Below are 12,373 nucleotides of genomic sequence, written 5' to 3'. Positions count from 1 at the left end.
TTTAATTACAGTACTCTTCCGAGTGGCGCAGTGGTCTAAGGCACTGCATTGCAGTGCTAGCTGTGCTACTAGAGATCCTGGTTCGAATCCAGGCGGTCGTAGCCGGCCGCGACCGGGAGACCCATGGGGCAGCGCACAATTGGCCCAGCGTCATCCAGGGTAGGGGAGGGAATGGCCGGCAGGGATGTAGCTCAGTTGGTGGAGCATGGCGTTTGCAACGCCAGGGTTGTGGGTTCGATTCCCACGGGGGGCCAGTATGAAAAATATATATATAATAATGTATGCACTCACTAACTGTAAGTTGCTCTGGATAAGAGCGTCTGCTAAATGACTAAAAACAAAAAAAAAATGAATACTCAGGGAGAAAAAGGTGTAGATTCACGCCCAGAGCACGGCAGGTGTTTATTACGCCTTTACAGAAGACAGGAATCGTGGTCACAGACAGGCAATGGTCATACACAGGTAGGCAAACAGGCAGGTGAATCAAAACTAGGACTGAAGGCTATAACTGGTTCTCCCAAAGCTAGGAAAAGTCTTAGTAGAGTCAAAATGAACAATACCTCACAAGACACAAACAGAATGAACTGAACTAAATAAGGAGCTGATGAGACCAGGTGAGTAACTAACACAGGTGGAATCAATGAACAAACATGGAAGACAGGGCTACGTTCAAGAACACAAAGAAACAGGGCTACGTTCAAGAACACAAAGAAACAGGGCTACGTTCAAGAACACAAAGAAACAGGGCTACGTTCAAGAACACAAAGAAACAGGGCTTCGTTCAAGAACACAAAGAAACAGGGCTACGTTCAAGAACACAAAGAAACAGGGCTTCGTTCAAGAACACAAAGAAACAGGGCTACGTTCAAGAACACAAAGAAACAGGGCTACGTTCAAGAACACAAAGAAACAGGGCTAATTCAAGAACACAAAGAAACAGGGCTACGTTCAAGAACACAAAGAAACAGGGCTACGTTCAAGAACACAAGGTGAACTGAGAAAAATAAATACAGAACCTTAAATTGATTACATAGATCACACAGAAGAGAGGTTAATATGTTCATTAAATGATGTTTTCTAGGTGGAAGGTTTACCCTGTGTATGAGATTAAAATGTATCAGCTGATGATTAGGATTGTTAGATGAACCCACTAAGTTCCTGATGAACTCAACTGGTGAGCCTCTTTAGCAGCTAGTTCCATGGACACACTGATTTCAATGTCCTTTGCCAAGGTCAGATGACTTTCAGTCAACAGTCTCTTTTGTGTAGCTTCACTCCGTAGCCCAGATACTAGTCTGTCTCTAATGATGTCATTTAGAACAGCATTAAACTCAGTGTTCTGGTAGTTTCTTTAATGCAGCAGCAAACATTGTTACTGATTCTCCCTCTTCCTGATGTCTCCTGTGGAACCTGAACCTTTCAGCATTAACTAGTGGTTCTGGGGAAAAATTTCCTTTGAGTACACCAAGAAGCCCAATAACAACAATATCAATGATTTCTAAATGAAACCAGTTTTTACAACACAGTGTGGTGATTCATTCTATTACTGAATGACTCTAGTTGACAATGTCTGTCAACTTCAATGGTGTGTATTCATGAATATTTACAATCATATGTTTACACACTAGAGAGCTATTCAACATTGTTGCTCCAGTGTGTCTTACTGAACATGACCATGATTAGAGTGAAACATCATGTTATGTTTGACACAGAGACACTGAGGCGCCACGATACCAAAGATGAAACCCTGGATAGAGGGGCTCAGTGAATGTGGAGTGGAATGTGTACAGGTGGGTCAGTGTGTCAGAGGAGACTCTGTAGAAGGACAGAGTGCCGGCTGGCCAGTCCAGATACACTCCTACTCTGTGGGATCTGGAGGAGGGGACGTCTATGGTAGTGGACTTATTATTGTGCCTGGCAGAGTAACTGTTGTCATAGCAGAACAGACTCCAGGACTTGTCATTGTATCCAAGCCAACAGTCATTAGCCCCTCCTCTCCTGCTGATTCCTTTATATGCCACTCCTATAACAACCCCTACCCCACTCCACTCTACCTCCCAGTAACAGCGCCCAGTCAGACCCTCTCTACACAGCACCTGTTCCCAGACCTGAAATCTCTCTGGGTGATCAGGATACGGCTGCTCCTCTGTCCTACATGTCACCTTTCTGTTCTCATCAGACAGAGAGAGGAATCTGTTTACTGTGTTTGGGTCCAGTGTGAGATCACAGACATCTGATGGATGAAACCAGACACAATATTAGAAATCATCATCATTCACATTAGAATGTTAACTCACTTTTCACTAATTCATTTAATGTAGATGTTTCTAGGTATCAAAAGGAGAAGTTAAGGTAACTTGAGACTTGTTGAATGATCATATGTTATACTGTATGGTAATATAAAACACACTTATTCCCATTAATTACACACAAACACACACACATCCTGAACACACACACACACACACAGACAAACTGAACACACACACACACACACACACACACACACACACACACACACACACACACACACACACACACACACACACACACACACACACACACACACACACACACACACACACACACACACACACATTGTCAAAGCAACTCTTTGTAAACTTTGGTGTCCCTGATTTGTGCTTCTGTAGAACTACAGCTGATATTTAATATGACCAAGTAAGTAATGATGGTGGTCTTTGACTTTGACTTCACTTGAATTAAGACTTATTCTTAGTCATATTCTTCACAGCAGTCAACACTCACATTTTCTAAGTCCAGGTTTCATTGTGTTCTCTCCACCATGTTCCGCACTGTAGCGGTAAGCAGAAGAACAGACAGTCATTGAGGGATACACCTGAACTCACACACACACTGGACACACACACTGTATACACACACTGTATACACACACACTGGACACAGTGTGTGTGTCCAGTGTGTGTCCAGTGTGTGTGTGTTTGTGTGTGTCCAGTGTGTGTGTGTGTCTGTCCAGTGTGTGTGTGTGTGTGTGTCCAGTGTGTGTGTGTGTGTGTGTGTTTGTCCAGTGTGTGTGTGTCCAGTGTGTGTGTGTGTGTGTTTCCAGTGTGTGTGTCCATTGTGTGTGTGTGTCCATTGTGTGTGTATGTCTAGTGTATGTGTGTGTGTGTCTAGTGTGTGTGTTTGTCCAGTGTGTGTGTGTGTGTCCAGTGTATGTGTGTGTCCAGTGTTTGTGTGTGTGTCCAGTGTGAGTAAGTCTGTGTGTTTGTGTGTGTCCAGTGTGTGTGTGTTTGTGTGTGTGTCCAGTGTGTGTTTGTGTGTGTGTCCTTTGTGTGTATGTGTCCAGTGTGTGTGTGTTCGTTTGTGTGTCCAGTGTGTGTTTGTATTTGTGTGTGTGTCCGGTGTGTGTCCAGTATGTGTGTGTGTGTGTGTCCAGTGTGTGTGTGTGTTTGTCCAGTGTGTGTGTGTGTGTCTAGTGTGTGTGTGTGTGTCCAGTGTGAGTGTGTGTGCGTCCTTTGTGTGTGTGTGTGTGTGTGCGTCCTTTGTGTGTGTGTGTGTGTGTCCAGTGTGTATGTGTGTCCAGTGTGTGTACTGATACACGTGCACACACTCACTCTGGACACACACACACACACACACACACACACACACACACACACACACACAGTCTTTATATAACTTAGTCCAAGTGGTGGTCAGAATGTTTGTCTTAACTAGCCTGATAACTCCAACATGTCTGATATGAACATTGACATAAACCCTCTACATACTTGAGTTTCTCCAGTCTGCAGTGTGGATCCTCCAGTCCAGCAGAGAGCAGTCTGACTCCTGAGTCTCCTGGGTGATTGTAGCTCAGGTCCAGCTCTCTCAGGTGTGAGGGGTTTGACTTCAGAGCTGAGACCAGAGAAGCACAGCCTTCCTCTGTGACTAGACAGAATGACAGCCTGACAAAGAGTCAAATCATATTAAAACCATACTGCTATTCTTTGGTGGTGAAAATAGTGGCAGTATATTTTTTCAACATATTCAGATACATCAGTGTCCTGAAACCTGCCATATCTATTCATAAATTAATGTATCATTATTAGAAATGATCAGATTATTGCTTCAAGATAGAACATGTACAGTGAGGGAAAAAAGTATTTGATCCCCTGCTGATTTTGTACGTTTGCCCACTGACAAAGAAATGATCAGTCTATCATTTTAATGGTAGGTTTATTTGAACAGTGAGAGACAGAATAACAACAACAAAATCCAGAAAAACGCATGTCAAAAATGTTACAAATTGATTTGCATTTTAATGAGGGAAATAATTATTTGACCCCTTCTCAATCAGAAAGATTTCTGGCTCCCAGGTGTCTTTTATACAGGTAACGAGCTGAGATTAGGAGCACACTCTTAAAGGGAGTGCTCCTAATATCAGTTTGTTACCTGTATAAAAGACACCTGTCCACAGAAGCAATCAATCAATCAGATTCCAAACTCTCCACCATGGCCAAGACCAAAGAGCTCTCCAAGGATGTCAGGAACAAGATTGTAGACCTAAACAAGGCTGGAATGGGCTACAAGACCATCGCCAAACAATTGGTGAGAAGGTGACAACAGTTGGTGCGATTATTCGCAAATGGAAGAAACACAAAATAACTGTCAATCTCCCTCGGCCTGGGGCTCCATGCAAGATATCACCTCTTGGAGTTGCAATGATTATTTACATTTTAGCAGACGCTCTTATCCAGACCGACTTACATTTAGTGCATGCAATATTTTTTTAATTTTTTTCATACTGGCCCCCTGTGGGAATCGAACCCACAACCCTGGCATTGCAAATGCCATGCTCTACCAACTGAGCTACATCCCTGCCAGCCATTCCCTCCCCTACCTGGACCAATTGTGCGCCGCCCCATGGGTCTCCCGGTCGCCGGCCGGCTACGACAGAGCCTGGATTTGAACCAGGATCTCTAGTGGCACAGCTAGCACTGCGATGCAGTGCCTTAGACCACTGCGCCACTCAGGAGAATTACAGGAATTACAGGAACTACAGGAAATACAGGAATTATGAGAACAGTGAGGAATCAGCCCAGAACTACACGGGAGGATCTTGTCAATGATCCCAAGGCAGCTGGGACCATAGTCACCAAGAAAACAATTGGTAACACACTATGCCAGGGTTCTTCAATTCCGGTCCTGGAGGGCCGAAACACCTCTGTTTTTCATCCTCTCCTTCTAATCAGGGGCTAATTCAGACCTGGGACACCAGGTGAGTGCAATTAACTACCAGGTAGAAATTAAAAAAACACAAGTGTTTCGGCCCTCCAGGACCGGAATTGAAGAACCCTGCACTATGCCGTGAAAGGACTGAAATCCTGCAGCGCCCGCAAGGTCCCCCTGCTCAAGAAAGCACTTATACAGGCCCGTCTGAAGTTTGCCAATGAACATCTGAATGATTCAGAGGAGAACTGGGTGAAAGTATTGTGGTCAGATGAGACCAAAAACTAGGTCTTTGGCATCAACTCAACTCGCCGTGTTTGGAGGAGGAGGAATGCTGCCTATGACCCCAAGAACACCATCCCCACCGTCAAACATGGAGGTGGAAACATTATGCTTTGGGGGTGTTTTTCTGCTAAGGGGACAGGACAACTTCACCGCATCAAAGGGACGATGGACGGGGCCATGTACTGTCAAATCTTGGATGAGAACCTCCTTCCCTCAGTCAGGGCATTGAAAATGGGTCGTGGATGGGTATTCCAGCATGACAATGACCCAAAACACACGGCCAAGGCAACAAAGGAGTGGCTCAAGAAGAAGCACATTAAGGTCCTGGAGTGGCCTAGCCAATTTATAACATTTTTGACATGCGTTTTTCTGGATTTCTTTATTGTTATTCTGTCTCTCACTGTTCAAATAAACCTATCATTAAAATTATGGACTGATCATGTCTTTGTCAGTGGGCAAACGTACAAAATCAGCAGGGGATCAAATACTTTTTTCCCTCACTGTATAGTACAAATATTTGAGTAGACTGACCTGAGCAGTTTAAAAAGCAGTATCAGTCAAAAGACAGACGGTGAGGTATCAGATTTAGATTGTATTGAGTATACAGTCCACACCATATCTATTTTGACAGAGAAGCTAACATTTCAAATGAAAGCACTTTATGTATCTAGTCCCCCCATTTGAAGAAGTCAAAAGTATTCTGACCAATTCACTTCAAGTGTATTAAAGTAGTCAAAGGTTTAGTATTTGGTCCCAAACTCGTTGGTTGCATTTGCAGTTTGTTTTGGTTGTGTTTTGGGTTATGTTTAGCCCAATAGTAACTGAATGGTGGATGATGACTGGAGTAATCTTCTGTCTAAGTGAATAGATAACATGTTTCTAAACACTACTAAATTAATCCTGATAATGCCATGATTAATACAAATTATGAATGAATCATGAACAATTATGAATGAGAAAGTTACAGAGGCTACAACAAAACATGCTAACCTCTCACCATTACCAATAACAGAGGGGGTATGATCCTTGTTCCTCTGTAACTTTCTCATTCATCATCATTCACGATTCATTCATGATTATTCATAATCATAGTAGCATCCACATGAATGTAGCAGTGTTCAGAAACATCTTCTATTCTTACTGACAATACAAGTGAAGTGACTCCAAAATGACAGGACTTAATTCACCATTCAGTTTCTACTGGGAAAAACATAATCCAAAACACAACCAAGACAAACTGCAAATGCATTCAACAAGTTTGTAGATTCACAAGCTTGATGTAATCACTGTGGGTAAGGAATATGGGACCAAATACTAAACTTTGGACTAAATGAATTTGTCCAAATACTTATGACTTTTTCAAATGGGAGAACTAGATACATTAAGTGCTTTCATTTCTAAACAGTAAAACAGGTATGTATGAATACCCTCAAATAAAAAGGTGACATTCTGTACTGTCGCCTAATATGAAACATTATATCTCAAATCCAAAAGGCTGGAGCATAGCACCAAATTTAAAACTGTAAGCTTCACTGTCCAAACACATATGGTGTGGACTATGTGTGCCTGGTAAACACATGTGGATCTGGTGAACAGTTATCACTTGTTGACCAACTACAGGAATACTGACCTCAGAGTCTCCAGTTTACAGTGGGGATTCCCCAGTCCAGCAGAGAGCAGCTTCACTCCTGAATCCTTCAGGTTATTGTTACTCAGATCCAGCTCTCTCAGGTGTGAGGGGTTTGAACTGAGAGCTGAGGCCAACACTTCACAGGATGTGTCTGTGAGTTTACAGCCAGTGAGTCTGTCAACAGAGTAAATACCATGAGGGACAGGTTGTATTAAAATGTTACATTTAGCTTCCCTGCTTACACTGTTACCCCTGCACTAATAATGTGAACACTGTGTATAGATGTCTCAATGCTACAACTTTTCTGATCCGTTTGTATTACAGTTTGTTTAAGACTTTTCAGCTGAAAGAAAGTTTAGTCAGCCAATGAAAATATTGTTGTTCTTACATACAGTAAAGTTTGATCTGAGGGGACAGTCACATGAGTACTTACAGAGCCAGTCAGCCAATAGAAATGCTGCTGTAACTACAATGTATTTTGGTGTGGGATATCTCCATCAATACTTACAGAGCTTTCCTGCATCCTCTCACAGCTGGGAGCAGTCTCCTACGACCCTCCTCTGATGTCTTGTATACCTTCGGGTCAAACACATCCAGAACCTCCTCTGATATCTGTAGCATGTAGGCCAGTGCTGAACACTGAGAATGTGTGAGGTTTTTGGATCTCTTCTCTGACCTCAAGTACGCTTGGATTTCCTCCTGTACTGAATGGTCTTTCATCTCTATCAGACAGTGGAAGAGATTGATGCACCTCTCAGGGGAGATGTTCTTCCTCTGCATCACCTTAAGGGATCGGATTGTTTTCTGGACGCTGTCTGGACTGCTTTCTGTCTGTGTCACCAGACCTCGTAGGAGTTTCTGATTGGACTCCAGTGACATGCCATGAAGGAAGCGGACAAAGAGGTCCAGGTGTCCGTTCTTGCTCTCCAAGGCTTTATCCACGGTACTCTTCAGCAGCTCATGCAAGGTTAGCTCTTCAGATGCAGCTCTAGACTTTCTCTTGAGGAAGGGCTTCAGTGCATCCATGTTCTTGGTTGTGTAACAATGGTACATGTAGACAGCTGAGAGAAACTCCTGAATGCTCAGATGAACAAAGCAGTACACCACTCTCTGAAATAACACAGACTCTTCTTTAAAGATTTGTGTGCACACTCCTGAGTACACTGAGGCTTCTTTGACATCAATGCCACACTCTTTCAGGTCTTCTTCATAGAACATGAGATTACCCTTCTCCAGATTTTTTAACGCCAGCTTCCCCAGCTTCAGAATAATTTTCTTATCTGACTCCATGAGCTCCTGTTGATCCATCTCATCTCTTCCATGATATTTCTGGTTCTTCAGGCTGGTCTGAATGAGCAGGAAGTGCATTGACATCTCAGTCAGAGTCGTGGGCATCTCTCTCCTCTTGTCTGTACTCAACATGTGTTCAAGGACTGTTGCAGAAATCCAACAGAACACTGGCATGTGGCACATGATGTGGAGGCTCCTTGATGTCTTTATGTGTGAGATGATTCTGCTGGCCAGGTCCTCATCACTGAATCTCTTCCTGAAGTACTCCTCCTTCTGTGGGTCATTGAACCCTCGCACCTCTGTCACCTGGTCAACACACTTAGGGGGGATCTGATTGGTTGCTGCTGGTCGGGAGGTTATCCATAGGAGAGCAGAGGGAAGCAGATTCCCCTTGATGAGGTTTGTCAGCAGAACATCGACAGACGATGTCTGGGTGACATCAGACACCTTTTCATTGTGCTGGAAATCCAATGGAAGTCTGCTTTCATCCAAACCATCAAAGATGAACATAGCTTTACAGGCAGTGAGTTTCTTTGCATTGCCTATGTCTAGTTCTGTGTGGAAGCCATTTAAAAGTCTGAGAAGACTGTACTGGAGATCTTTAATCAAGTTCAGCTCCCGGAAAGGAAGCACAAATATGATATCCACATCTTGGTTCGCCTTCTCTTCAGCCCAGTCTAGGATGAACTTCTGCACAGAGACTGTTTTTCCGATGCCAGCGATGCCCTTCGTCAGCACAGTTCTGATGCTTCTCTCTTGGCCTGGTAAGGGTTTAAAGATGTCATTGCAGTGGATTGCTGTGTCATGTGAGGTTGGTGTCCTGGATGCTGTCTCTAGCTGCCACACCTCATGTTCATTGTTAACCCCTTCACTCTCTCCCTCTGTGATGTAGAGCTCTGTGTAAATCCTGTTGAGGGGAGTTTGGTTCCCTGCTTTTTCCATACCTTCTATCACACATTCATACCTCCTTTTCAGACTGTCTTTATGGTTTACTATAGCTCTCTGCAGGCTGTCATCCACTACAAGGGAAGAGGAAAAATGATGTGTATCAGAAACATTAATTGACAGGATGAAAAGTGGTCCTTCCACAACTACAGTAACTTCTATTATCTCATAATATTGTAGTTACCTACTGTAAATCATATTAAGGTATTGACTTGGCCCACGTGTGCAAGTGGTCTTACTGTTTTCAGAGCCTCTTGTTTTATTGGGTTGACTCAGCTGCTGTAGTACAGGCCGTGTTCTGGATCTCTTTCTACACTGAGGACAGTCATAGTCTCCTGAAGGAGCAGGTTTCTCCCAGTATCTGGTGATGCACTGTCTGCAGAACCTGTGTCCACAGGTGATAGAGACTGGATCCCTCAGCACCTGCTGACACACTGCACACCCGGACTGATCCTCTGGCAGAGTAGACCTTCCACTACAGAGATAAAGGAGAGAGAGATTGTAGATGTTAATACTGATCATCTAACAGAGTAGACCTTCTACTACAGAGACAAAAGAAGGTGCAGTAATTGCTCTAATAAACTGTTAAAACAAACTACACATTACAAAACATACTCTGCTCTCTGAGTGTGGTAGTAGCCTCTGGAATGGATAACATGTCCACAGTGGTATTACTAAACTATATGAACTCAGGTTGTAGAAACATGTCCACAGTGGTATTACTAAACTATATGAACTCAGAAGGTTGTAGAAACATGTCCACAGTGGTATTACTAAACTATATGAACTCAGAAGGTTGTAGAAACATGTCCACAGTGGTATTAATAAACAATATGAACTCAGAAGGTTGTAGAAACATGTCCACAGTGGTATTACTAAACTATATGAACTCAGAAGGTTGTAGAAACATGTCCACAGTGGTATTACTAAACTATACGAACTCTTAAGGTTGTAGAAACATGTCCACAGTGGTATTACTAAACTATATGAACACAGACGGTTGTAGAAACATGTCCACAGTGGTATTACTAAACTATATGAACTCAGAAGGTTGTAGAAATCTTCAAAAGTATAGAATGTACACACTAAGAAAAGAGGGTTCCGCAATGGTTCTTTGGGAAAGGTGATGGTTATATGTGGAACCATAATGACTCAAAGAACCCTTCAAGCCATTCAATGGTCCTTTGCAGCTCACAAAAAAAGGTCATTTGCGTTTTAGTGATACTTAAAATGTAGGGGCGGTGGATCATTAGAATATTTTGCAGAGTGGTTTGTTCAAAGCTCTTTTTGTGCAACAGTGAGTGAGTGCCATTGACGTTTATCTAATGTGTTGTGTTCTGCAATGACTGTTAATACACACAGTTATGTAGGACTATGGCCAGTGACGGTGTCTTGTGAACGACTCACGTATGGCCTTGTGTCAATTGAGAAATGGTTGACTAAGTCAGTGGTTCTCAATTCTCTCCTCAGTGATCTAGTGATTTTACGTTTCATGCTGAAGCTCCAAGGCATGCGTTGAAATCGCTAAGCAGCTAGCTTCGAATTAGTGTGCCGATAAGTGTATCACTTTATCAGAAGTACGTTATCAATGATGTCCGAAGCTTCGTTTGATCACATGCTTTTTCAAACCATGTGTTGCAAAATGCGAGATCCCACTGATTTCACCGTGGTTCCGATGCTTTCTTCGATTAAGCTGCTTTCAAACACCGACTGCTACTGGATACCATACTTATACATTTAGTTAGGATTTTTTACAAATAATTTCACCTGACTGGTGTCTTAGCTGGTAGAGTAGGGAACTATGGAACATTCCGGGACGTGGGAGTAGGAGTTCGAATCCCGTTGAAGAGACACTATTTTGAAAATAGTTTTGTGAAACCACACTTTCTGCACTGTTGTTCAAATAATTTGTTTTATTTAGTATAGTATAAGCTTCTCTCTTAAACATCCTCAATAATGCCATAGATTCCATTTTTGAAAAATAGTCCACTTGAAGGCAGAAAACGCAGCATGATGTAAGATGTGAACTGACTGGAGGCTATTAAAGCCAACGACTTACCGCTACAGCGTTTTGATCAAATCAGTGGAGAAAAAAAGACCTCTATCTGATAATCACACATTGCTATTTATTGCTGACCAGCAGATGTCACCAATGTGCATTGTGAATGAATAAAGAAGCTCAGAGCAATTAACCTAATTGACACAATTGGTTGGAAAGCCTCATTGCTTCAGGAAGCTTTGTTATTCCATCACTACAGTGACCCACAGCTGTTTGAGAGCTAGCATACAGACAAATATAAAAGTACAAATACAGTGGTGTGAAAAAGTGTTTGCCCACTTCCTGATTTCTTATTTGTTTGCATGTTTGTCACACTTAAATGTTTCAGATCATCAAACAAATGTAAATATTAGTCAAAGACAACACAAGTAAACAAAATGCAGTTTTGAAATGAAGGTTGTTATTATTAAGGGAAAACAAAATCCAAACCCACATGGCCCTGTGTGAAAAAGTGATTGCCCCCTACAACCTAATAACTGGTTGGGCCACCCTTAGCAGCAACAACTGCAATCAAGCGTTTGCGATAACTTGCAATGAGTCGTTTACACCGCTGTGGAGGAATTCTGGCCCACTCATCTTTGCAGAATTGTTGTAATTCAGCCACATTGGAGGGTTTTCGAGCATGAACTGCCTTTTTAAGGTCATGCCACAGCATCTCAATAGGATTCAGGTCAGGACTTTGACTAGGCCACTCCAAAGTTTTCATTTTGTTTTTCTTCAGCCATTCAGAGTGTTTTGGATCATTGTCCTGCTGCAGAACCCAAGTTCGCTTCAGCTTGAGGTCACGAACAGATGGCCGGATATTCTCCATCAGGATTTTTTGGTAGACAGCAGAATTCATGGTTCCATTTATCACAGCAAGTCTTCCAGGTCCTGAAGCAGCAAAACAGGCCCAGACCATCACCAGTGACCCGCAGCAGTTTGAGAGCTAGTTGAGAGCAACTTGTCACGGCAGGTAGCCTAGCATTAAGAGTCAG

At 42.8% G+C, this 12,373-nt stretch overlaps 1 protein-coding gene across 1 annotated transcript; it reads right to left on the bottom strand.

The window, feature by feature from the left end:
- Window positions 1-385: 385 nt before the first annotated feature.
- LOC311123009 (NLR family CARD domain-containing protein 3-like) lies at window positions 386-9,660 on the bottom strand. Its single transcript, XM_084197305.1, has 6 exons — window positions 9,577-9,660; window positions 7,611-9,411; window positions 7,103-7,276; window positions 3,750-3,923; window positions 2,767-2,813; window positions 386-2,233 (listed from the first exon to the last, which is right to left on the bottom strand). Coding segments are annotated over exons 1-6 (2,733 nt in total). The 5' UTR covers window positions 9,578-9,660; the 3' UTR covers window positions 386-1,697.
- Window positions 9,661-12,373: the final 2,713 nt, after the last annotated feature.

Source organism: Coregonus lavaretus, assembly GCF_964263955.1.
Source record: "Coregonus lavaretus genome assembly, contig: HAP1_SCAFFOLD_3298, whole genome shotgun sequence".
Classification (NCBI taxonomy): domain Eukaryota; kingdom Metazoa; phylum Chordata; class Actinopteri; order Salmoniformes; family Salmonidae; genus Coregonus; species Coregonus lavaretus.
This window is presented reverse-complemented; position numbering and strand designations above follow the sequence as displayed.

Bases quoted from the DNA above. Each gene is read 5' to 3' on its own strand.
- LOC311123009 (XM_084197305.1), bottom strand. The intron at 7,277-7,610 runs GTAAGTATTGAT...CTCTGTTGACAG, and splicing joins AGAGGATGCAGGAAAGCTCT to ACTCACTGGCTGTAAACTCA. The intron at 2,234-2,766 runs GTGAGTGTTGAC...TTCATCCATCAG, and splicing joins GAAACCTGGACTTAGAAAAT to ATGTCTGTGATCTCACACTG.